Here is a 26,988-nt window from a genome sequence, read left to right as displayed (position 1 = left end):
AAACCCAGAAGAAAATAATTCTGTTGTCAAACTTTAATAAAACATTCTTTAAAAGTCAGATGAAACCTAGATATAGTCAAACAGATGTATAGACTTTTTTCATGTAAAATGATACTTTTAATAATAAACAAGACCAAATAATGCACATGACAGACTGATACTCTTTAAACATTTGCAATAAATACTGTACTGAAGCTTGCTATTTCAGAAAATGAAAAAGTCAGTACCTTTTTTTAACAGATTCATTTCCTGTTGAAGTGCACAGCATGTCAAAAAGGTTCTTCTGTGTATGCAATTATGGTTCAAATGCAAAACAAACAAAAACTGCAAAGCAGCTAACTCAATGTGTTTCAAAATCTGTAGAATGTACATTTCTGTTCAAACCAACTAGAGAGTGTTATTTTGGACCTTTAAAAACAGTGGTGAAGATTTAGTAATCACAGGTTTTTGCCATTGCAGTCATTCTTTCAAAGGACGTAAAAGCCCAGGTGGGTGTTGCTGTAGTTTTTTTTAGAGCTTACATCACCTTTTAATTGTTGGATGGATTGGCCTGAGTAAATAGTACACACTGATTTAGTCTAAAGCAGGTGTGCTCTGCTATTCTCATCAGTTCTGGCTTGTTCAAGTAGCCTAGGTGTAGATTTTGCAGCAGACAGCAGGAGGCAGGATCTTTAGAAAATACACAGAACTTTCGACGACTGTAATGCCCTTCTTCAGTGCTCTAGCATTTCTCCTGTATTGCATGCATGGAGAGCGCAAGCTGTCAGAGAACGTCGCGGACGCTTAGTCTTCATGTAGCTTTCCTTTGGGTTTCTTCCTGTGCGACGCCCCGAAATCACGTGACCTGGACTTGCTCACTGGATAAATCCTGAGGACAGTGAAATTAACATTTGTTAGATATGGCTAATAACTGTATCCTCAATAAAGACTGGAAAACTACTCTGTAACTGTATCAAGTTAAGCTACTCATAATGTAAACTATATTCAAGCTTACATGCATACATAGGCCTACTACCATTCAAAAGTTTGGGGTCTGCATTCATTTGATCAAAAATACAGTAAAAATGTCAATGTTGTGAAATATTATTACTAATATAAAAAATATCTGTTTACTATTTTATTATATTTAAAATGTAATTTATTCAAAAAACTATTTTTTAGCAGCCATTACTCACGCCTTCAGTGTCACATGATCCTTCAATCCATCTAATATGCTGATTTGGTGTTTAAGAAAGGTCTCTGTTACTGTTGTAACCTCCGTCCCCTGATGGAGGGAATGAGACATGGTGTCGAAGACTGACACTAGGGGTCATACTTGGATTCCTCTGATACTTCAGAAAAGGTCAATGAGAATTGGCGAGTGGAATTTACATGCGCCACTCCCCGGACATACGGTTATAAAAGGAGCTGGCGTGGATCCACTCATTCAGGTTTGTGCTGAGGAGCCGAGAGTGTGTCCTGGCCATCCAGTGGGTAGTTCAATGTTGTAGCAAGAGGGACACCACGTCTCGTTCCCTCCATCAGGGAGCGGAGGTTAAAACAGTAACGAGACGTTCCCTATCTGTCAGCCACTTCAATGTAGTGTCTGAGCCTAACATTAGGGATCCCCATGGAAAGAGTCACAACAGCTGAAGTGAGTTACGAGGCTCTGGCGATGCAGATGATGGCAAGCTACTGCGTGCCGGGTAACAAGTGCACTCGTAACCTACCCAACACTCCACGTAAGCCGTGTAGTCCTTCATACCACTCTGGGACCGAAGGACAGTACTTACAATTGGAATAGGTTGCTCCAGCTGAACTCCCATGAACTTTTCAGTTCTTCCCTCTTTTTTTTTTAGGAAAGTAATCACAGCTGTTTTCAGACCGGATTGCCGAGGAAGCGCTATTCCTCCCAGATGAAAGAAAGAACACAGACACCACATCCTGCCCTAGGGGAGGTTAATATGTGGAGAATACACCACATGAACTTACCTCATGGGAATTACCCACCCGCAGAAAGAAGTCCCTGTGGTAGGAGGGACTACCGGGGGAAGGAGCATTGAATTTGTTACCTCCTGCGAAAAAGCAGATCCTGCCATCCCTGGGACGCTTCAAAGCCTTCTTGATGTTCTTGTCGGTCGCCTGACGAGTGGGCTGTGTCGCATTCCAGGGGGCAACTCGACGCTGCAGCCTGGCTGTGGGCTCTGGCGAGACTTTGGTCGCTCTGAGAGTGAAGTCAGTCGCTAAGCGTAGTTTCTGCATCAATCCCGGCTCAGAACTACCCTTGTGCAGCTCTTTAAGAGGTTTAGCCTGATGGACCTGCAAGATGGCATGCAGGGTGGAGGCGACCTGTCCAGCAGCACCGCAAGCCTTCGCTGTAAGAGACAAAGTGAAGTTAAAGGCCCTAGAAAGGGAGTCTGGTACAATTTCGCCAGGTCGTGGCATTTTGCGGGCATAAATGCATCGCAATTGCACGCTCCACCTGTGGAACCTCTGTATACCCCTTGGCTGCCCCACCGTTGAGTGCAGTGAGGGTGGAAGAGCTCGTAAAGCGGAACCAGGCAGTAAAAGGTCCCTACCATTACTTTGTGAGCTCCTCGTGCACTTCCGAAAAGAAAGGTGCTGGGGCGGGGCACAGCTGTGAGCCGTGCTCCGAGCCCAAATACCAGTCCAACCGATAGCGGTTAGGACAGGACAGAGGATTCCACTCTAGCCCGATGCTCTCGACGGCCTGAGCAAGCATGGCCGCCAACTCAGAGTCACACTCAGACTGGGCCACCGCACCGGAGGGTGGGAGCCCAGACGAGTCTTCCACGTCCGATGCTGCTATTGACAGCTCATCGTCATCTGGAGCCCTGAATGAGAAATCAGGTGCGCCATGTGACGCAACATCAAACTCATCCGGGAACTCCACAGGGAGCAACATGCAAGGTGAGGAATGGGAGGCCCGTGGGGATTGACCCAACGGAAATGCTCCCGTTGTTGGCCTCATATACTGTATCTCTCAGTGTTAGCCGTTGTGGCCTTGTGCATTGCAGAAGGACCAGCGCAGAGAGTGGCTGAGGTGACTCTCTCTTTAGCCAGAAAAGTGAGTCGAGATCCCAACTACGACCCCCTAGACACCAGACAGATGGGGAACATTTCTTTCATTATCTTGAAAACAGTTGTGCTGCTTAATATTTTTGTGCAAACAGTGATAATTTTTTCAGTATTCTTTTATGAATATGTAGTTCAACAGAACAGCATTTGTTAAAATAACATTTATTTGTATCATAAATGTCTTACCTGTCCCTTTTGATGTGTCCTTGCACAACAATTTCTTAAGTATTGCTAATTTCTTAAAAACAATTACTGATGCCAAACTTTTGAATGGTAGTGAACTGTATTGAAGTATTCATCTGAAACCTATATACCTGAAACCTAAAAACCTAAATACAAGTAGTAAAATACAAAAAGTGATTTATGTAACGCAGTACGAAAAACATAGTGATGAACCATTTAACTACATATTTAATATAAGAGTGGAAAAAGCAGCAGGGACTAAAAAGAAATCTGTGAATCATTCAATTAAACCATCCAAACTAAAATGAATCTTCCTAATTCTTCAGAGATAAAGGACAGTTTAGGAGAAAGTGTTTTACTGAAACCTACTGGAAAAAAATAACTTGTTAGTGGAAAAGTGGATACTGTCAGGAAAAGAACTGAACTAATGTCATGCTTATGAAAATGTAGCTAGATTACTAAGATTTTTACTTAGAATTACTGTACAGAAATGACTCTGCAAGTGGATTGACTCGTTCACTCCTTCATCCCGTTCCACATGCACCAACTGTATGTTTTCCCCACCTGCGCTGATAGAGGTAGATGAGGAAGACCACATCATCTCTGAAGCATGCCAACTGATGGGGTCCAGGGGTTGTTATTATTCCACTGAACACATCACTGATGAATGTGTTCAAGCCCTGAGAAGCGAAAGCAATTCATCATACAGTAGTGTATCTAATTTGGAAAGGGTCTCTTCTCTTTATATTTAAGTCTTAAGACTCTCTATTAAGCAGAAACAACTTAAAAGAAATGTTATATTGGTTTTCCCCATTGAGAACAGTTAATGTTCTGATATATATGTAAGCAATAAGGTACGAGAGGCTGTGCTGTATCGTGAATAAGTAACGGCTGGAGGGCGTTGTTAGGCACGACGCGAAGCGGAGTGCCTGCAACCCCTTCAGCCGTTACTTATTCACGATACAGCACTTGCCTCGAGTACCTTATTGCTTTTATAAAACGGTTGCCACACAATAAAAATATTAAAGCCGAAAAATATGTATCTATGCAACTTTCATGAAGTAAAATCACTAAAAGCCTGCCTTCCGCTGGAAAAAATAGTCCCGGAACGTGAACAGCAACAGAAGTTACATATATTATTTCGCCAATAGATGGCGGCAAAGACTGTCTTTATGAGTGAGTGAGTGAGTGAGTCTGTAGAGAAGGCTTTTGAAAGGACTCGAACTTGTGATCACGGAGAAGACAGACGCAACTGACAGATGACTAACGTTATGCACGGAAAACCCCATGACTGTTAAAAGGACAAAATATGCAGCGGACATTCAAACGCATTTTTTTATTATGAATATAGGACTGACCTGAAGGAAAATGCTACGTCTACTGTAAATGCAGGTACACTCGCTTACTCGATCTCTCACAATGCTCTGCTCTAGCTTTAAATGAACAATATCAATGAGATGAAACATCTGTTTAAGTTGCTAAGAGTGGTTGCTAGGGGTGTTGTGTAGTGATACATAGAACCGTTGGGTGAAGCGGTCATAGCCGTGTTTTATCGTGAATAAAGCACAGCTATTGACCAATCAGAATCAAGGATTGGAACTAACCGTTTTATAAATATATATATATATTAAAAGGTCATTTTATCTTATTTTTTAACCTGAGATGTTTCTTGCATCCAAAAGTCATAATTTAGTTTATGGCCATTGTAATATTATTCAATATTAAATCAGTCCTAAAGCTTCAGCCCTAACTTTAAGATCCTTCTGAAGGATATGCAGAGCGGTAGGTGCTACACACAGCCAGGAACATATATGATGAGCTTTCACACATTTTATATTCAGTTCTTCTAAGTCAGTGTTGCTCAACTGGTGGGTCGTGTCGCGGAGTGCATAGTCAAAGAATAAACAACAACAACAACAACAACAAAAAACATACTTCTAGAAAGACTTTTAGAAAATACAAGCATGAAACACGGTACTTACGTTGTCAGTAAGTCATGAAATTACCAAAAAGTATTGGATTTGGGTCAATTTTAAAAGAAGATGTAAGCTGGTCGTCAAAAAAATATAGTCAACTAATCGGAATAGGAAGACCTGCAGTGTAAATGCATCCTGTGTGAACAGCCTCTTCGTTTTAATGCTCTTTTTGGACTGGGGAGGATGTTGCGAGTTCTGGGAGTCTCAGTATGTTTTCAATAAGAGCACAGAAAATCGATTTCTCATTAAATTAACACTGTAACTTACCTTATACATCAAGACGGACATCTGCAGGTGAGCCACAGATTTTAACTGTGGAGAAAAGCAAAAGACACACTTAAGGAACATTCCGAGGAAACATTATAGGAAAAAGACAACTGTAGTTGAACTGTATTTTAGAACTGGCCTATAAACAAACCTTGTAATTGATGAACAGCTGAGGAACCATTGACAGAAACCCGAACGCATAAACACCTTAATGTTTAAAAAAGAGAAGAGGAATTTTATTTAGAAATTCTTTGTGCAGTAAGTAATTAAGTGTTAATTAACACGTTTTATTATTAAAGCTCTTACCACTAATAAGGCCATTGGTTATCCAAGAGTGCCAACTATTGAGAGTACACAACATAACGAAACATGAATACATATATTAATATATATCAAATTACAGATGCTCTAAAAAGTTTGTGAACCTTTTTTGTGAATTTTATTCATAAATATGACCTATATAGAAAGATGAATTCGAAATAGAGCTTTCTTATTTAAACGAGTTGAGGCAGTGTTGTTAGGAGGAATGGACTAAAATACTTTTTAAGCTGATGTATAGAACTGATTACACAGTTACATGGAAACATTTGGTTCCTGTTATTGCTGCTCAAGGGCGTCACACCAGATAACAACATGTTTATTTTGCTTAATAATTAAGTTAAAGTATGCAGTCTTATTTGTTTTATTGGATTCCTCTTTATCTAGTTAGAGGACTTACAGGAAGATTTCAATGTCGGTCACATTTATAAAAGATCCTTAGGGGTTCACACATTTTCCAGTACCACTACAGTATGTATATATATATATATATATGGAGAAAAGCATGAACATTTCCATATATATATATATATATACTGTATATATACACTCACCTAAAGGATTATTAGGAACACCTGCTCAATTTCTCATTAATGCAATTATCTAATCAACCAATCACATAGCAGTTGCTTCCATGCATTTAGGGGTGCGGTCCTGGTCAAGACAATCTCCTGAACTCCAAACTGAATGTCAGAATGGGAAAGAAAGATGATTTAAGCAATTTTGAGCTTGGCATGGTTGTTGGTGCCAGACGGGCCGGTCTGAGTATTTCACAATCTGCTCAGTTACTGGGATTTTCACGAACAACCATTTCTAGGGTTTACAAAGAATGGTGTGAAAAGGGAAAAACATCCAGTATGCGGCAGTCCTGTGGGCGAAAATGCCTTGTTGATGCTAGAGGTCAGAGGAGAATGGGCCGACTGATTCAAGCTGATAGAAGAGCAACTTTGACTGAAATAACCACTCGTTACAACCGAGGTATGCAGCAAAGCATTTGTGAAGCCACAACACGCACAACCTTGAGGCGGATGGGCTACAACAGCAGAAGACCCCACCGGGTACCACTCATCTCCACTACAAATGGGAAAAAGAGGCTACAATTTGCAAGAGCTCACCAAAATTGGACAGTTGAAGACTGGAAAAATGTTGCCTGGTCTGATGAGTCTCGATTTCTGTTGAGACGTTCAGATAGTAAAGTCAGAATTTGGCATAAACAGAATGAGAACATGGATCCATCATGCCTTGTTACCACTGTGCAGGCTGGTGGTGGTGGTGTAATGGTGTGGGGGATGTTTTCTTGGCACACTTTAGGCCCCTTAGTGCCAATTGGGCATCGTTAAATGCCACGGCCTACCTGAGCATTGTTTCTGACCATGTCCATCCCTTTATGGCCACCATGTACCCATCCTCTGATGCCTACTTCCAGCAGGATAATGCACCACGTCACAAAGCTCGAATCATTTCAAATTGGTTTCTTGAACATGACAATGAGTTCACTGTACTAAAATGGCCCCCACAGTCACCAGATCTCAACCCAATAGAGCATCTTTGGGATGTGGTGGAACGGGAGCTTCGTGCCATGGATGTGCATCCCACAAATCTCCAACTGCAAGATGCTATCCTATCAATATGGGCCAACATTTCTAAAGAATGCTTTCAGCACCTTGTTGAATCAATGCCACGTAGAATTAAGGCAGTTCTGAAGGCGAAAGGGGGTCAAACAGAGTATTAGTGTGGTGTTCCTAATAATCCTATAGGTGAGTGTATATACATAATATTAATATTATTTTTAAAGTAAAAATGTTACCTTTTATTTTGGAGATACAAGTATGAGTATATGGCTCCACTGATACACAATGGATACATCAGATATGACAAGAACTTCATGGCCTGTACAAGTAAAGAGAAACTACTAAAAAAACTTACTGTGTCAAAGATAGATGACAAATTCTATAGGAACTCTGGAAACATGAATTAATAATGAACTAAATGGTTCAATGAAAAAATTGAAATGGTTCAAAAGTAATTTGTTCACACCTTAGAATCATAGTCTTCCGTTGCGCGCTCAAAATCATCCATTCTTTCATCCTTCAAGAAAACAAATTACAGTGAGTACGATGTGTAGCATATTCCTTAAAAAGACCGTACTAAGTACAAGTAATAAACACTTACATGAAATGTGGGTGAAAGTGCTAAGACCTTGTTCACTTTCCATAACTGCAAATTCAAGAACAAATGACAGAGGAGAAAAGTCATGTTTGGTTTAAACAGAAATAAAGGCCAGCAGTCCAAAATGAGCACATTTCACCTATTTTTATACCTCAATTAGAGCCGAGATCCCAGTGGGAAGCAGAATCAGCCAGCTGGATTTCTCTTCTATTAGGTGGAGGAATATTACGATGGTACTGAAACATCTCCACACAACTGCAGAGACAAACACGATTTTATAGCCATTTTTCCCAATTGCGACAGATTATTTGTGGCTCGTCTTGTCGCACCAACATACTGCAGCTATTTATTCAGTACCTGATCTTCTAGAAATACCAGCTAAACTCTTCTTTTCCTGCCAGAACCTTATGTCATTCTTGAAGGCAAAGACCTCAAATGAGAGCTGCGAAACAGAATATTACATTATTGGTAAGATAATGATAATATATAATAATAAACGTACATAAAAATAAGTATCTTAATAAAGCATTTTTACATGGAATGCAGGCACTAGAATGGACAAAGCCAAGATGTGCAGCCCACTATCAACAAACATGGCTTTAATTTCATCAAGATTCTTCTCCGAAAATCCTGCCAGAAGGAAAGTAGAAAAACATGCTTATGATTAATACAGAATTAAACAATAAATCTGAGAAAACTTGTGGATCTAGTTATTGAATTATTTTTTTATATATGATGCATATATGTCATGCATTGTATGTCACTCACCAAAATGTTTGAGTGAGTATATGACAGCTTGTATGTGGATCCATATTCTGAATTTGCGTAAGGTAATGGTGTCATATGATATTGTCAGTGGGACTGCTTTTGTGGTGCTGTTTATCTCCTGTGTAATTTAACATGTAAACGTGCATTCAACATTCGAACGCATTTAATTTTTTACATTTGAAATAGAAACTCAGAGTTTTTACATACAATTAAGTCCTTTAATCTGCTTTTTAGTTCATCAACCAGTAAAAGTGGCAGATACAATTTCTTTTTTTCCTTTTTTCCATCTTCAACTCTGAGGGAGTAAAATGAAAGTAAAACAAACATTGAAACTGGAATTCCAGGTAATATATTAAGACACAGATACACACACATCAAGGTTTCAGATAATAACTCACATTTTCATATAGCGGCGAAGGTCGCTGGGCACCGCTGCACTGTTGAAGGTGAAATCCTCATTCATTACGTTCAAGGGAAGTCGTGATTTCCAGTAAGAAACAATCTGCTGCTCTTCTGGTGCCTTTACACAGGAAAGTATCCACATTCAAGTTATCTCTTGACATCTGTCATGATGCATTTTTGTTTTTAGTCAACTAAACTTAATTTACAGTTTATATAATCAGTTGAGATTTTTTACAGCATATGAACTGATTTGAAGTAGGTATTTACATATGTATTTAGTACATATGTAATAACACATTTAGTACATGTTTTCATGGACTGATAAAGTAAGATAATAATTCACTCTGCTGTACTGTATGTAAACTAGAGAACCCCAACGATTTTATACTTTGTGCTTTCCCAAAAGCATCATTAGGCAACTATGGTCACAAGAGTAAATGATGGCAGAATTTTCATTTTGAAGTGAACTATTCCTTTAAAGCGCCGTTTTTGAAGAGTGTGCATGTGCGTACGGGCTCTAGTATGAAAGGAGTATATTGTCAGTACATTCGGCAGAACACAACAGAAGTAATTATGAAATTACATAAATATGTACTTAACTCTTACCTAAGTGGGTCAAAACGCAGTCTTAACAGGGTTCCTACTTCCCACACATTTTCCATTTCAAAATTCCATACTTTTCCAGACTCAAATTTCCAAACCTCTCTGTAGATTTTCAGACCATATTTAAAGTGCCCCTATTATGCTTTTTCGACATTCCCTTTCATGCAATGTGTAATGCAGCTATCTGCAAAGTTATGAAGACGAAAGAGCACACGTAAAGTTATTGTTTCTCAAAAGAAAGAATCTACTCTGAACCACCTAAACAAGTCGTCAGGAATTTGAATCTTACTTCCGTGACGGCTACACGTTACTAACACATTTGCCTAATGCCCACAGCTATATTGTGTAGTTCTCCGTCTAACGTATGCACTATTATTATTAATACAGTTAAATGATACAGTTCACACGTGCACCACAATAAATTAGAAATATTATCGGTTTGTTGATGGACATACATTTGTTAATGGTGATGGTGAGGAAATACAGCTGCATCTCATAATGTTAAACTAATTAGCGTATCACTGAGAAACACTGAGCCCTGCTCGAGTCGTCCTTGCAATGGGGATTCAGGTTGAATAACTAGTTGTTCCAATGTTTCATTATCGGATTCGCCCCAAAAAAACGGGTTTAAGACAGTTATTTATTAAGTTAAACTGAATGAATTTAATATAAATTAAAACTATAATGCTAACATGCAGTTAACTGACCGAAAACATTACATTCAGTTCGCACTCAAGTATGTTCTTTTAAAGCGTATTATTTCCGCAAAAAAGTAGTCATTTTTAAAGTAGCTATGCTAAAATGTACTTCTTTTTCACAAGGGTAATTAGGGTACCAAATAAACTGCCACAATATTTGAAGAAGTGTGGGCAGTAATACTTTGCTACAATACCTCAGGGTTAGTGCTGGTGCCAGACTGAAGAAGGATCACTTGAGAGGTGAGACGGGTCACAAGACGCACGTGTCTGCTGTCTTTCCAAGGCGAAACTCCGCTTTTGTGCACAAACACCACGGCATGGACGCTCCCGTTGTTATGGGTCATCTCAGGAACCGCGACACTCACCTTCCTTTAATCACAAAACATTGTATGCTATCTGAGGAACCAAACAATGCCGTGTCAGTATTCACATACTGTACAATAAAAATCGTCAAAACCATATTAAAGTAAGTTTCTCAAATTGAATCAATTTCTTACCAGATCACCAGTTCTGAGCCACAGTGTACTTTCTGCAACTAAATGGGAAATAAGATTTTCATCTAGCCCTAACAAAAATGTATTGTGGTGATCCTATGGTACTGGATCACATGGTAAATCATATGGTATCACATAGTAAATACCATGATACTTTAATATATACTGGTGCCTTAAACCACATTTAAAAAGAATTCTGAATGTCATTCAATTATTATTAAAATAAAACCAAGTGGCATTTGCAAGGAAAAAAAAAAAAAGTTGAGACAGAGGCATGTTTACAACTGTATACTTTTTAATCATTTGGGAATTGAGGATACTAATTGTCGCAGTCTTGTAAGTGTGATTTTTGCCCAATCTTGTCTGATACAATGCATTTCTTAATGTTGGTTTTCCAATGTATTTTTAATACAGTAGCTTGATGATTTCTCATGCCATGCCATCTGAGGGCTCGAAGGTCACGCACTTTGCTTTCCTGCCTTGGCCTTCACAGACTGAGATTTCTCTGGATTGTCACGGATTTGGTCTATGTATTTTGGGACTCTTAGTTTGAAATTATTTCTGTTCTGTTTTGCCCAGTTTCCCTTTTCCTGTTTCTTTAGTTGTCATGGTTATTCATTGTTTAATTGATTAGTCTCACCTGTCCCAAATTGCCACTGTGTATTTATGGTGCGTTCACGTGCTATGGAAAATATGATATTTTCCACTTGTGAACTGGTATTTACCAGTGTGTTGCGTTCAAGTGCTTTTGTTGTCGTAATGTGGTAAAAAGATGGAGATCCAGACCTGTTATTTAGCTAAAACTATTTTAGATTCATCTATTTAAGTCATCTGCTACAGCAAGAAAATGATTTATCAAACCTCAAACGGTAAATAATATGCTGTATATTTTCTAGATCATGAATAGTACATATTTTTACCATTCACAACTCTTGCGTTGCTCTCCGCCATTTTGAAAAGGTCAAAGGTTATCTCATCTCGGCAACTCGTGCATCAAAATATTCTACGAGTTGCCCAGTGGAAAATACCACATGAGGGGGTGTTCATGTGCATTTTCCACGTCGGCCTTTGGTATTTACCATAATTACCATAGCACGTGAACGCACCATAAATCCCTCAGTTGTCTCCTGTTCTTTGCCTTGTGTTGAAGTTTCATGCTGGTGTTTCTATGTAGAGTTCCAGGCGTTTATTAAATGTTATTTTATCGTTCATTCTCCTCTGAGGTAAGAGAGGGCTGGCATGCCAAGTCCGGTGATCTCAGCACATCCGAGTCACGTGGTCCCAGAGTTATTGCCACTGTTTATTTTTCCTCTGTCCAAACTTTTTGGGAGTGTGTTGCAGCCATCAAAATCAAAATGTGTTAATATTTACAAAATATGAATTTGACCATTGGAATTGTTAGTTAAATAAAGGTCTTGATTTTACTGCATTTTACAAAATGTCCCAACTTTTCTGGAATTGGGGTTGTAATATAATACTAATGAATAAAGGGTTAAATTAAAAGTTTTACTTTCAAGTACGTTTTAAATCATTATGTTTTAATTATATTTTGTCATGTTTTAGGTACACTTATTTTGATGTGTTGACTTAAACACTAGAGCAGATGAAAAGTACTTGATTATCATTTTAAACGTGGTGTGCTAAGTTAATTTAAAGTTAACATATTTTAAATGTACTAAATTGCAACTTCAACATTACACATGTTATTACAAATATGCTATTTAAATCATTCAATTTTATCATAAATCCTTGACAGTACATTCAGCATTTAACGGGGTTAAAGGAACACCTTAATAAAAATTTGCTTTTCATACTCCCATAGTATGACTGATGCAGAAAGAAATAGAAGTTTGCATTGAATATTGATGGAGCAACAAACAATTAAAGTTTTATTTGCAAGTACTGATAGTGTGCGGGAGTTCCTATTTGTAGACATTAAACACAAGACATTTTAATTTAATTGCAATTAACATGTTCGAAAAAATTACATTCACTTCACACTTAAGTAGCTTATATAGTTTTAATGTAGGGCCTATATTGTTTCCATAATAAGTTATTAATATTATGCTATTTCATATGGGTAACAAACCACAAAAGGTCAGCTTGCCTTTCGAACTTGGCGTTTATATCAAATCTGTCCACTTTGAAAAGCAGGTTGTGTCCAGCTTCATCACTGGGGTCCAGAGCGGAATAGACACTAAGCTGTTGAGAGATAACACGCATTAATAACTGTAAGATTTTGAAGCAACGGGTGACTTACAATACATTTGACAAAGACAGTTAAACTAGATACACTCACCTGAAGTCGAGGCTTGACAGTGAGATACGATGTAACGCAGCTGTCCCCTTTGGCGCTGTCACAGGGTTTGGTGTGAATGAAGCCGTATATGGCCCAGCACGTATGCAGGACATACACCACCAACACCCCACAAATCACTTTAGTGTAAGACATCTTGAACTGAGAGCCATTTTTGGGCTTAGAATAGCACGACGGGAACATCTTCACGCCGCGTCAAGTCGTTATTGTAAGGGGATGAATGCAGAAAAAAAGCTTTTAGCGATTCCCCTTAGCTGGCAAAGCACAGCAACACTTGCCTGGTTCATTCATTCATTGCGCGCTCGCGAAGGGGAAATGATGTCTTTTTTCCAGGCGCTGTAAAGCATCAGTGCAGCAGCAGCAGCGAGTTGATGTTTCAGTGAATTACAGAAGGCCTGAAACCACCAGAGCACAAAAACTGGACCGGAGATATTCATTTATATGTAATTTCCCGAATACCGAATATGCAAGCGCATGATCTCATGTATGACCAGCATCTTAGTATACCGTATTTGTGGTGGGCACTGGGCAGGGTTGAGTGGTATGAATGCGGAGAGCGCCATCCTGTGGCCGCAATGAGAATCTGCGCTTGTGACTTTTTACGTTCAAAAAACATCTAATGGCAAAATATCCACCCCACCCCTCCAAAAAAAAAATGTTGTAAATTAATTAAAAGGCAAATATAAGTAAATAATAAAAAGAGATGCAAAAGCAAAATACACACGCAAAAAAAAAAAAAAATCTTTATTGTTTACATTGCATCCAGGGAACATGCAGCTTTTTGAAGATTCCTTATGGAACATAAATAGGCAACTAGTACAACACCGACCTAACAAAGTTTGCACTGTAGCATAAATTCATTCAAAAAACAAGTTATGTATGCGAATGTGTGCTATTAAAAATTTGCTAGCAAAATAAATAAATTAACTGTAGATTCAAGACCTATGTCGTCTTTGTTATAATAATATACAACATACAGTCTTTAACTTAATATTTACAGCAACATAATTCTAAATAAATAAAATGTTAATTCATTTTTGAAAATGGGTAATAACATTTTTGTTATTGCATTTTCAAGTCAGGGATAGTTCACCCAAAAATGAAAATTGTGTCATAATTTACTCACCATCAAGCTGTTCCAAACTTGCATGAGTTTCTTTGTTTTGTTGAACACAAAAGAAGATATTTTGAAGAATGTTGTAACCAGACAGATGACGGCACCACTTCCATAGTAGGAAAGTCATGATGGCTACCGTCAACTGTCTGGTTACCAATAGTCTTTAAAATATCTTCTTTTGTGTTCACCAGAACAAAGAAACTCATACAATTTTGGATCAACATAAGGGTGAGTAAATGATGACAGAATTTGAATTTTCTGGTGAACTATCTCTTTAACGGCTTCATAAGTGACGTCACTACCCATAGCTGCCGACCATTGGAGCAATGGTGCGACAGCGAGCGCGTGCTGTATGCATGCATGACGTCATCAACAGTTTCCGAAAACATGCCTTTCAGCCACTGTTGATAAAGTCAGCAACTCATTGAACTATTCCTGCACTTATGTGTTCGTATACTAAATACATTACGAGATAATAGTAAAGCGGAGGTAACGTTACCTGCAGATGCGAGTTAGCAGGACAGCTAAATACATCAAACCAGGAGGTTTCAAACCAGGATTTCGGAGATGTTGTTCTTTACTTTCACAACTAATACAAAATAGCTGCATAATCGGGTTCCAATGGAGTTATAGTAAGACCAAAGCAATTGTGTCATATCGCACAGTAACCTCACCTGGGTGTCGGGGTAAAATGGACTTTTAAAGTGTTTTAAAATATGGAGCCATGTTTGAGGTCTGTGTGTCGAGAGAGTCTCAGGAAAGTGTCGATGAAATGCTGGACATGGAGACCCGTGAAGTGCTCAAGATCATCTTTCAAAAGCCCTCTTACAGCAGCGTGTGGACGGACACATCACAGCACTCTTCTGCCGAGAGCTCAGGGACCCTGTAGCACAACACGAGTAAAACATTTATTTCTGTTGCACGACTTCTGCTGTCGCCAAAGAGCCACAGATGCATCCCAGGCAGCCCTGTCTAGTGTGGCTCCAGTGTTTGTTGTGGTAAGACAAACATTTGTGCATCTTTTAGTTTTAATCACACACACACTGTATCCCTCGGTTTCACAGACGAGGCTTAAGCTAGTCCCAGACTAAAATGCATGTTTCAGTGACATTGTTATAAGAGCCACTTAAATGCCCTAACGTTAATTGAACGAAGGCCTTATCCTGGCTTAATCTAAGCCCTGTCTGTGAAACCGGGCCATTATGATTAAAAGGTCATTCACTCACCTTTACTAATTTGCGTTCTCATTCAACAGATGAAATTTCAGCGTGATGGGAATGTGACATCATTTGGTGAGTTGGATGCTTTTCACAAACTTACTGTATGTTCCAGATTTTGGTATGATGTTAGTTTTCATTTGACCCAAGAAATGTTAATTATAAGTTATATTATGCTCTTACTCAAATAAAAGCAAGATGGAGTATGTTGTCAACTTCTATATTTCTCATGGAAAATACTATCTTCGCAAACTAAAATGTGCAAAATGTAATTCAATTTAGTTTTTACCATAAACTAAGTGAGTCACTTAAAAAGCCTGTAATGCTATAAAAAGGAGAAATTCATTACAGTGCAATGCATGTACTAATAAATGATATTTGAAAGATACACTCTTACACACACGCAAAATTTGTGAACTTCTATATTTTTCATGGAAAATACTGTCTTCACAAACAAAAAGGTGCAAAACTGAGCTTATTTAACAGTATAGAGAATCATTTGAAAAGTTGTTAATGCTTATTATCATAAAAAGGAAATATTATTACATTTTATGGAGAAAGTCTTGCAATGCCCCTACTATACATCCTCCAATATTATGAATATTAAATGTGTGCTTTTGGGGAAAAATGAAAATAAATTATTTTCTCTTTTTGGTGCTTTTTTTTTTCAAGAATATTGTATTTATAATGTTAAATTTTGTATTTTGTAATTAATCTTGTTTATTATCAACCACCTATTTCAATCTGTTCAATTTTAAGTATGTTAAATAATGTGTTTTTTAAATATATTTGTGTATTCTCAACCCTGTTTTAATCTGTTTTAACATTCAATTAATTCTTTATGGAGAAAGAGAGAAAGAGAGAGCATCCTCCTGTTTTTAATTTTGTTCATTAGTGTTTTATGGCCAAAATTTGCCGTGTTAGATTTTTATCGATGGATTTGGCTCTTATTCTGTTCTCTAGAAAAGAAGAAGACTGAATTGTATCAGGAGCTTAGTTTGCAGGCGAGAGATCTGAGATTCCAGCACTTAACAAGTATTACGGCCCGGAACAATGCCATCATCATACGCATGGAGGTATGGACACACGTCATCACACTCGGAGCTTCCGAAGATTGTTTTATAAACATAAAAGATGATCTTTATCTTATACTCAATACAATAAATCTTCTAAAGATGAAAACTCATATGGAAATTGAATTGCCTATATATATTTTTTAATTATAAAAAGTTTTTTCCCCCCTTTTTTTTAATGTGTAGTCCATGAAGGCAGTGGTCACCCCGGAGTGTTTACTGGTGCTGGATTTCCGTGGTCTCGGCCTGGAGAAATGGCTGGTGTTAGAACTTGGGCCACAGTTGGCGGGAGATGGAAATTTGGCTACTTACTCCCTGCCCTTTGAGTTCAGAGCTCTGGAAGCCATTCTGCAACACAGGGTGAGTATTTAAAGTAATTCTTTTAATAAATAAATAATAATAACAGGGTAATACACTACCGTTCAAAATTTTGGGCTCGATAAGGTTTAAAGGAGTCATAATGTAGTATTAACTTTGATACCCACGCTCTATTATAGTCATTTCATGCCCTTCTAAAAAAGAAAAATTGGAAAAAAATAAACACAGAGCTCGTTTGACCCTTATTTCTGAATGAATTATTGTCTCGCGAGATCTGATGCCAGGTTTTGGCTGTCGTGGACGGTCATTTTAATAATGCAAATGAGGGGCGCGTTGATTGGTGGCAGGAAGGAGGGGGCTTGACACCGCAGGTAACTTCAGCATATCATTCCAAAAAGAGATCATGGCGCAAGTTGTTAATGAACCCGACCTGGCCGCGACCCACGGGATTCAACCGTATATGTTTGAGCCAGACTCTGAACCAGAGCTGGAAACGGAAGAGGAACAACAGTCAATTGAAGGACGTCTACATCAACATGTCTCTGAATGGTAAAGACAATTTTTTTGACTGAGACATACATTAACATCAGTAACGAGCTAAAACGTTTTTTTGCTATTTTCTCCCACATAAGTTTAGCTTTAATTTAATGTAGATTACATTAACGGAGATGTAGTCTACTTTGTTTTCAGCTTACAGTGGTTATAGAGATTAACGTTTGCTACTATGTGTTGTTTTTGCCTTTTTTGACGTTGTGGTTTTTTAGATATTTAATAATTTTCATCTGCAGACATGTAACGTTATGTTTTTCTTTATGTTTATTAATTCTTGACTGTTAAATTTATCTATCCTTATCACATGCATTAACCGCATTAGTAGTTAGCTGCTGTTTGTTACACAAAATATAGTAATAAAAACACAGTCTTACCGTTTCAAATTCAGGCAAGTCCCTGATTGTTGGAATGACACCTTTTCCCAAACGTAGCTTCGATACCAACTTCGCCTGATATTGCCCCAAATTTGTAAAATATTCTTTTGTGAAATGTTTAGCGCAGACACCTAACGTTGAGCAAGTTGAGATGGTTGTTGGAACAGCGTCATTAAAAATAAATTTCATCCACTTGTCCCTTGTAGTTTGGTCAGTTTTGGGTAAAGAAAAAAGATTAGAATGTGGATTATGACAGTCAACCACAGAGCAACTCACGTGTGCACTACGTTTCTGCATCTTTCTTGACTGAATATGATGGGGAGAGGGGCAGGGCGGGCCTCCTCTGCGGTGTCCATATATGGTATATCCGGCCCCGTCTTGATGTCAAGTCGGGGGAGAAAGTGAAATCTCGTATTTGAGTGCGCGTGCACGTTGGCTAGTTTAAGAACCCTGGGGTAAACAAACGCTTCACTTTTGAATATCGGCATCCCGGCCAATGTATAATCGTTAGTCAATCATAACATACATTGATTCTCATGGAAAAGTGAAAATTGCACATTATGACTCCTTTAAAAAAAAAAGTAGAAGAAAGAAATCAATACTTTTATTCAGCAAGGATGTGTTACATTGATCAAAAGGGACAGTAAATATGTTCATGTTTTTACTAAATATTTCTTTTTAAAATAAATGCTGTTCTTTTTTTTAACTTTGTTCATCTAAGAATTCTACTGAAAACATGGTTTGCACAAAAAGATCTGTTTTCAATATTGTTAATAATTCACTAAATTACAATATTAGACTGATTTCTGAAGAATTGTGTGACTGAAGTAATGGCTGCTAAAAATTCAGCTTTTTTAAAATTAAATGTGAAAATATATTAAAATGAAAATCAGTTATGTTATGCTAAAAAATATTTTACAATATTATAGTTTTTACTGGATTTTTGATCAAATAAATGCAGCATTGGTGAGTGTAATTGACTTTGAAAAAAAAAACATAAACAAATATTGTGATCATATCCATGTATCATATATGACTGAGTTTGTTATCGGTATCTGGTGATCATCATGGCTAGTGTGGAGTTGTTTTGTACCACAGTCTGATCTTTGTCCATGTTTTTGTTCTTGGTCTCTGTGTCTACTTGATTATGTGTCCATGTTTGTATGTGTAATCATGTGTTGTTGCATGTTTATATGGGTAAGCATGTGTTTGTGCACAGGTGAATTTGCTGCAGATGCGACTGAATGAAGTTCAGCCTCAGGTTCTGGATTGTCTCGAGTCGTTGGTCGACCCAAAGCTCCTCTCTGCCGACCGAAGCAAACTCCATTTGCTCCTGCTTAATAGCAAGAGGTGAGTTCATTAACTTCATTAAAAAGCTGCACTAAAAGGCTTTCCCTAGCCATGTTGTTGTGTTTAGAACATTATGTTCCCAAATGCGAGAGGCATTTAACTACACAATTAAGAACCTTACTTTCTTATTAGCTGATCTTAATGAAAGATCGCTATAACATAATTTCAAGGGTATTTGCTATTAAGCTTATCCAGAGTTATAAAATGATTGTTTTGTTGTGTTTTTCTTGTGTTAATTAGGGATGAGTCAGGATAGTCGACTCGACCGCCTAACAGCTGATTAGGTTGTTAGTAATGTCCCCTAGTGAGTTTATCTAGTTTTGTTTTCTTGTCTTTGTATCTGTAATATTGTTTCGGGTGGTGGTGATTTAAAGGAGAATGCTTGCTGTGTTTGCGCTTACGTCTTTGATAGTTTTGTGGTATTAAAGCCTAATTAAGAGCTTCCAAGTTGTCTTGTCAGTTTTGAAAATATGTAGTTTTGCTCATCACTAGGGTTAATTAAAAGTACTATCTCTGATAGTATCCAAATAGGGCTGCATGATGTTGGAAAAAAATGACATAGCGAAATGTAGTTTTTCTGTGATGGATATTGGTAAATGGTAAAAGAAAAAAACATGAATACATACATTTTCTAATTGGGAAAGAACAATTTGCACTAGAATGGTTGGGGTTGTTTTGTAGGGGAGTACATCTGCATAGAATAATAATAATTGAACAGCCTTTTAGCACTGAGCAACTTGGGAAAATGTGGGTATTGACAGTCCGGTGTACTCTTTATAAGAACCAACTCATTCAGTATGACTATAAAATAATAATTGTGGTTATTATGTAATAATATTGAACTAAACAAGAAATATTTTACTATTTTGCTGTAAAATAAAAATAATGATTTTATTGGTTAAATTATATATTAAACCATCGAGCATTAAAGCATTGGAAAACCACAGCCCTTAAAGTAGAGATGAGACAGTATGAAAATTTCAAGGCTATGCAAACTTTAAAACGGGGTAATTTTTATACATTCTATATATGAACATCAAATATCTTAATCAGGACAGTACTAAATAAATAATTTACATACATAATAATTAACATTTTGCAGGTTCTGCAAGGTGTATGTAAACTGTTGAGCACGACTGCACACATCTAAATACATTTAGACCACTTAACTTAGTGATTGCTTTCAGGATGTGAAGAGACTTTTAACCAACATAACAAAAACCTTTTTCTGGAACAAATCACTTACCCTGCCTTTAATGCTGACCAGTATTTACCGCTAGTTTTTCAAATCGAATACGGTTTTAATTATAATTAAAATATGAAATGGCAATACTAACCATCAGGAATTTGTATCATGGTTTATCATCAAACCATATCTGACAGATCTAGCTAAGTTATAAAGTGAACCTAATAAAATGACATATCTAGTCCACATCTCATTATTACGAGGCAATATGTTCTCTGTCTGGTAGAAAATGATTTTAAAGTCATTGCAGTGTTTCTTTTAGAGCGGAAGCTTTGAAGTAGCATGATCTATCATTTTCTTTGAGAGAAAAAAAACAGGCTTTTTATCTCCCTGCAGCCTTTCAGAGCTAGAGACGGACATTAGAATGTTTAAAGAGAGTCTGCTAAAAATCCTGGATGAGGATGAACTGATAGATGAACTCTGTGTCACCAAGTGGAGCGACCCGCAAGTGTTGTAGGTGACACTTCACAGAATTTCCGCAACACATTTACAATGTACACAAATATTCTTGGTGTCTGTAAATATCTGATAATTGTTGTGTGGGTCTTTTATCTGCTGGTGTGCCTGTGTTTGTGTGTGTGTGTGTGTGTGTGTATGTGTTCACATGGAGCCAGTGAGGAGAGTAGTCTGGGTATAGATCACGCTGAAGAGATGGAGTTACTGCTGGAGAATTACTTCATGCAAGCAGAGGAGCTTGGCAACAAAGCCAGAGAGCTGAAAGACCTCATCGATGACTCTGAAAGCGTCATCTTCATTAACCTGGATAGGTACACCAGCGGCAACCACATCTTCTATAATGCCTTTTTTAACTGCTCTAGGGCTGTACCTCATGATGGAATACACGTCAAGATACTGTACATGTGTCACAGTCAGAGCGTGTGAGCAAAGCAGGGATATTTCCTCCGGAACGGAGAGCGCCTTTCTAAGGATTCCTCTTGCTCAACCCAGAATGCTCTCTCTGATATGCTGGTTCGAGAATATGTGAAATTAATCAATGGGTCCAAGGTTATGGAGTTTAAATATTGTTTTAATGAAGTTAAACCTAAATGCACAGTAAACATCACAGTTAAGAACGCAGAAGGAGAAGATATTGAAAGGGAGTGTGGAGAAACTGAGTTAGCAAAGATTAATTTTGTGATATAGCCTACTAACAGCGAAGTTCTTTTTCGTTTTTTGCTAATGGATAAAAAGAAGTTTGAAATACCTTCGCAGCACTATTCTGTTAACAAACATCCCGACAACATTCACACAGATGCGAGTGCCATTTAGACGAATATGTAAATATGTGCTGTGCACTTTCCTCTCAATATATCAAAATAAACGTACAACAAAAATGACAGCGGTGAGAAAACAGCAGTTAAGAAAGCATCTGATCATAGTGGTGTGAATATGTTTACACAGGCTCTGCAATTCGACACTATCCAGTCATGTAACGTCAGGTTTATTTATATTTAATTTCTAAAATAATGCTTAAAAGCCACTAATATCATAACTTTTATCCATAGGCCTACTGTAATTGAGACATTTAAAAAGACATATAGGAGAGAGAAATTTTATTTCGATATTTGAGCGAATATCATTTTACATGGTGGGGTTTCAGGCACTGCTCAATTTTGGCCTTTTTCTCTTCTATCATTTGTCATCTTTCAGACTTGTAGAAAGTGAACATCCAGAATACGCATTTTAATTTTATTTTATTACTCTTTATCTATTTGTGTTTGTAGATTTCATTACAATGCATGTCTTTTAAAGGCCATTTTCTTCCATAAATCTCCCCTTCAGCAGCACTTACATATACCAAACTTTTTGGTATGTGTAAGGTTTGTCCATATACCATTCACCTGATTTATATAACATTTTATTCCTAAAAACATGGAGAACATGTTTTTTCCCAGCAGTGATAAAAAAAAGATATCCAAAATTACCTCTATAAAAACCTTCAACTGTAATATGTCTTCAAAATGAAACAAGAATTTTGAACCTGGCTTTATCCAATATCAAAATTTCTGTTCTGAAGAATGTATGCAAATTATTGCCAGCTTAATTTAATCATAACATTTTGAAAATTTGTTATGGAAATCATTTGTTTTAATGTACTGTGATTAATCACCTGGGAGAAGTATGGTGATATCGATTAGTTAGCATATTCACCTGTGGTGTCTTGCCTTAAATTGTCTTTAGCCATCGGAATGTCATGATGCGCCTGAACCTCCAGCTCACCATGGGAACCTTCTCCCTCTCCTTATTTGGTCTGATGGGTGTGGCTTTTGGAATGAATTTAGAATCTTCCTTTGAAGAGGTTGGTACCGTTTTTCTTCAGTTTACCGTTTTACTTCAGTGTTATAGCCAGCATTGTGTGCAGTGTTATCAATCTGAAAGTCTCGCATTGCCAGATTGCCAAAGTCTGAACTCCATAACAGCTTTCATTGACCAAGGACCGTCTAGACTAGAGGCCGTCTGACTGACATGAAGCAACCAATCATGTGAAAATGTAAAGTTGATGTCCCTACGTTAACAAGTCGACTTGTAAAACTCTTGGACGCTTTTTAAAGAGTCTATACCCCAGACTTCACATATTTAACATACTTTTGAAAGTCCAGTATTTAATTGGTCCTTGTAAGCACTCATTGTCAGTTGTCAACACAACGGCTTAGTTTAAAGAATGTTTTACAGTTTCCCGGAAATACTGTAGAATTCAACCAATCAGATGACGACGTGTTTCCAGTTTTGTGTGCCTTAGTGTCTGAGGCTGAGATCTGTCTGACTGAGAACGTTGTTTATCGACCCACACTGATTTGTGTGTGTGTGTGTGTGTGTAGGACCCACGTGTGTTTTGGTTAGTGACCGGGTTCATGTTCCTGGGCAGTGGACTAATCTGGAGAAGACTTCTCTCTTTCCTGGGCCGACACTTAGAACCCAGCTCTCCACCTCCTGTGTGTAATACAACACTCCATGTTTACTTTGCAACAGCTCTACAACTTTATAGTGATGATTGTAACTTTTTTGTTGTTGTCTTTTGACAGATTCCCCCTGTTTGGAGGAAAAACCATATTGGCACCTTAAAAGGAACGGACGTTAAACCTGGAATTAGATGATAGTGTGACTGCTGTGCTTTCAATATCTTCTCTGTATCCCAATTATATGCTGTATTTTTCACCTTGCTCACCTCAGTCCAATTTAAAATCACATTTAACTATTCAGGTCCTATGTGGTATCATGTAGACAGTTTTTATCTTGCTACGTGACATTTGTCTTGCAGTATATTTTGGGATAATCTCTCTATTTATTGTTGTGAATATTTTAATGGCATAATGATCCGATATCTTTTATTGACTGTAAAGTGTCTGACATACTTTCATGAGCAAAATTATCTGGCACTAACTCAGATTCCCTCGTTACCCTTTAAAAAAACAGATGTTTATGAATATATAACTTTAATAAAATATTAAAAACTTGTATTTGTTGTGTGTTCTTTATTTTAGGGATTCAGAATAAAAAATCTGATGTTTTTGCAGCACTAAAGCACTCATGAATACATTATTCAAATTTAGATTTTTAATTAAAATGCTCTGAACCTCTATTTGCATAAAAGTGCTCAATAAAAGTAGTGTATAATGAATGCATTATGTAAAGTGTGCTTGTATTTTGTGTGCTTATATCGAGCAGAACAGCAGGGGGAGACCAAGTCCCACTCAGAAAATATTCACTCAGATAGGTTGTATGTCCCAGAAGGGTGATATTCATATTACGAACATTATCTTACTAATTAAAATGGTTTCAGCATTCTGAAAATAATACAATCTACAGTAAAAGATGAAACGTGTTTTAAAAGGATTGTATTACATTTCATTCATATAAATATCAAATTCTATAAATGATTCTTGAACTGACCAAGGTTACATTAAAAACACATTTTAACAATCAGAGTTCACTTTTCGGCTGGAACTCGGCCTGTGTACGGCCGTTACCGGAATCCAGTGATTATAATTTATAAAGTTATAAATATGGATTTTTTTTTTTTTACAAAAATGCATCGCTTCACTTCAGAAGGCCTTTATTAACCCCCTGGAGCTGTATGGATTGCCTTTATGATGGATGGATGTGCTTTTTTGGGCTTCAAAATCTAAGTTACTTTTCAATCCCATTATAAAGTTGGGAAGAGCCAGGATATTTTAATATAACTCAGATTGTGTTTGGCTGAAAGCTAAAGTCATTTACACCTGGCTTGAGGGTGAGCAAATTATGGGATAATTTTCATTTTTGTGTGAACTAACCCTTTAATTAAATTACATCACAAGTAAGTAATTAAATTACAGAAAATTAAGAGTGATCTCTTTTTATTTAACCCTTGTGCATCAATTAAAAAAAGTTACTCATAGGTACATAGAGGACAAAAATGTCCGTGTCAAAAAACTGTCATAAAAATGTGAAGCTTGGGAGCACAGACTTAAGTTTGGTATCATTTTAAAGAAGACCCTTGGCAAATTATTGCTGAAGTAAAACAAAATTAATAAGTTAATAAAAAAAAAAAGTTATATAGGTATAAGTTTATGAAAATTATTTTATATAAAATATATATTTTATAAAACAAGTTGAACTCTAAAACGGCAAGAAAATCAAAGGCATAAATCTAAATAAGTTGTGTTCCAAATTTGAGGTTGATATCTCAAAAAATGAGCTTTCAGTAAGGCGCAGTAACAGATTTTCCCCATTGGGTGCCAGCAAAACTCCACAGTGATTGGATTTGTTATTTGCAGTTGAGTTTTTCTCTTTCAATATTACAAACACACACATGCACACACACACACGTATTTTTTTTTATAACACACATACTAACCACACTCAGACATCCATACCAACACACCCACACAATTATCGTTGCACAATTTATCCAATTGGCTCTATAATATGCCGACGCAGAAAACAGGAATAAAGTGATATTTGTTTTATTGGCCAAACCTGGAAAAATGGCACCATCTGATAAAAAATAGTAAAAATTAAAATTTTGAAGCCTTGCCAACAGAATGAAAGCCTCTTAACAAAGATTGCATCATTTTATAGTTAAATGAACCTGGGATTAAAAATTGCAGTTTTAATGGATTTCAATGGGGCCATTTTTGTCCAAAAGGCGCTGAGAGGGAGTATTTTGTGTAGCTAGTGCAAAAAAGATTTTTCAAAGGAAATGGGGGTGAAATAGTAAAATTACAATAAAAATACTCACCTGTGCCAAAATTCATGCAGTTAGCATAAAAAAAAAAAAGAAGTTACACATAGCTACAAAGTGGACAAAAATGTCCATGTCAAAAATCTGTCACAAAAATGTTAGGCTTGGGAGCAAAGACTTAAGTTTGGTCTCATTTTAAAGAGGACCCTTGGCAGATTATTGGTGAAGTTAAACAAGTGAAAAAAGTGAAACCAAAAATTTTGTATAGAGGTTTAAATTTATGAAAAGGATTTATGAACATTATTATCGTTGTTTTATATAAAATATATATTTTATGAAACATGTTGAACTCTAAAACTGATATAAATTCAAAGCCATAAAACTAAACAAGTTGTGTTCTAAATTTGAGGTTGATATCTCAAAAAATGAGCTTTCGGTAAGAGTTTGTTTGGGCGCAGTAACAGATTTCCCCCATTGGGTGCCAGCAAAACTCCACTGGTCACACAGTGATTGGATTTTAGATTTGCAATTGAGTTTTTCTCTCTCAAATATTAGAAGCACACAAACACACTCATTTTTTTATTACACACATACAAACCACACTCTGACATCCATACCAACACACCCACACAATTATCGTTGCACAATTTATCCAATTGGCTCTATAATATGCCGACGCAGAAAACAGGAATAAAGCGATATTTGTTTTATAGGCCAAACCTGGAAAAATGGCACCATCTGGTAAATTTTTTTAAAAATTTAAATTTTGAAGTCTTGCCAACAGAATGAAAGCCTCTTAACAAAGATTTCATCATTTTATAGTTAAATGAACCTGGGATTAAAAATTGCAGTTTTAATGAGTTTCAATGGGGCCATTTTTGTCCAAAAGGCGCTGAGAGGGAGTATTTTGTGTAGCTAGTGCAAAAAAGATTTTTTTAAGAAAATGGCGGTGAAATAGTAAAATTCCAATAAAAATACTCACCTGTGCCAAATTTTATGCAGTTAGCATTAGCACAGGCAAAGTGATAAAAAAAAAAAAAAAACTGAAAAGGACAAAAATGTCCATAAGGATGCACAAGGGTAATTAATGACTTAATAATTCATCACTTACACCCAGCACTGGAAATGACAATGGTCAAACAACAACCAAAGTTTGAGCTAAAATACAATAGGACTGTTATTGTTACTACTCTGTAAAACATAACTAATTTAGGATCTCCTAAGAAGATTTCAGAATCTTTGCCCTTTCGTATCTTTGGTAATGACATTGGTGGCTGATTACCATGTGATTACAGCAACAGCTG

The 26,988-nt window shown here is 37.1% G+C and overlaps 2 protein-coding genes across 2 annotated transcripts; one reads left to right on the top strand and one right to left on the bottom strand.

The window, feature by feature from the left end:
• Positions 1-504: 504 nt before the first annotated feature.
• Positions 505-13,812, bottom strand: LOC130077494 (lipid scramblase CLPTM1L-like). Its single transcript, XM_056242739.1, has 17 exons — positions 13,256-13,812; positions 13,064-13,158; positions 10,657-10,831; positions 9,158-9,279; positions 8,967-9,054; positions 8,760-8,877; positions 8,527-8,621; positions 8,349-8,433; positions 8,143-8,246; positions 7,995-8,039; positions 7,860-7,910; positions 7,630-7,712; positions 5,811-5,845; positions 5,656-5,711; positions 5,505-5,549; positions 3,826-3,941; positions 505-868 (listed from the first exon to the last, which is right to left on the bottom strand). The coding sequence occupies exons 1-17, from the start codon at positions 13,454-13,456 to the stop codon at positions 784-786; spliced, it is 1,599 nt and encodes a 532-aa protein (XP_056098714.1). The 5' UTR covers positions 13,457-13,812; the 3' UTR covers positions 505-783.
• Positions 13,813-14,731: 919 nt separating this feature from the next.
• Positions 14,732-23,655, top strand: mrs2 (magnesium transporter MRS2). Its single transcript, XM_056242729.1, has 10 exons — positions 14,732-15,388; positions 15,646-15,682; positions 16,571-16,683; positions 16,867-17,040; positions 19,144-19,274; positions 20,857-20,973; positions 21,135-21,287; positions 22,702-22,819; positions 23,340-23,453; positions 23,544-23,655. The coding sequence occupies exons 1-10, from the start codon at positions 15,107-15,109 to the stop codon at positions 23,613-23,615; spliced, it is 1,311 nt and encodes a 436-aa protein (XP_056098704.1). The 5' UTR covers positions 14,732-15,106; the 3' UTR covers positions 23,616-23,655.
• Positions 23,656-26,988: the final 3,333 nt, after the last annotated feature.

The sequence above is a fragment of the Rhinichthys klamathensis genome, unplaced genomic scaffold (assembly GCF_029890125.1).
Source record: "Rhinichthys klamathensis goyatoka isolate OS25496 unplaced genomic scaffold, OSU_Roscu_1.1 h1tg000023l_1, whole genome shotgun sequence".
Classification (NCBI taxonomy): domain Eukaryota; kingdom Metazoa; phylum Chordata; class Actinopteri; order Cypriniformes; family Leuciscidae; genus Rhinichthys; species Rhinichthys klamathensis.
This window is presented reverse-complemented; position numbering and strand designations above follow the sequence as displayed.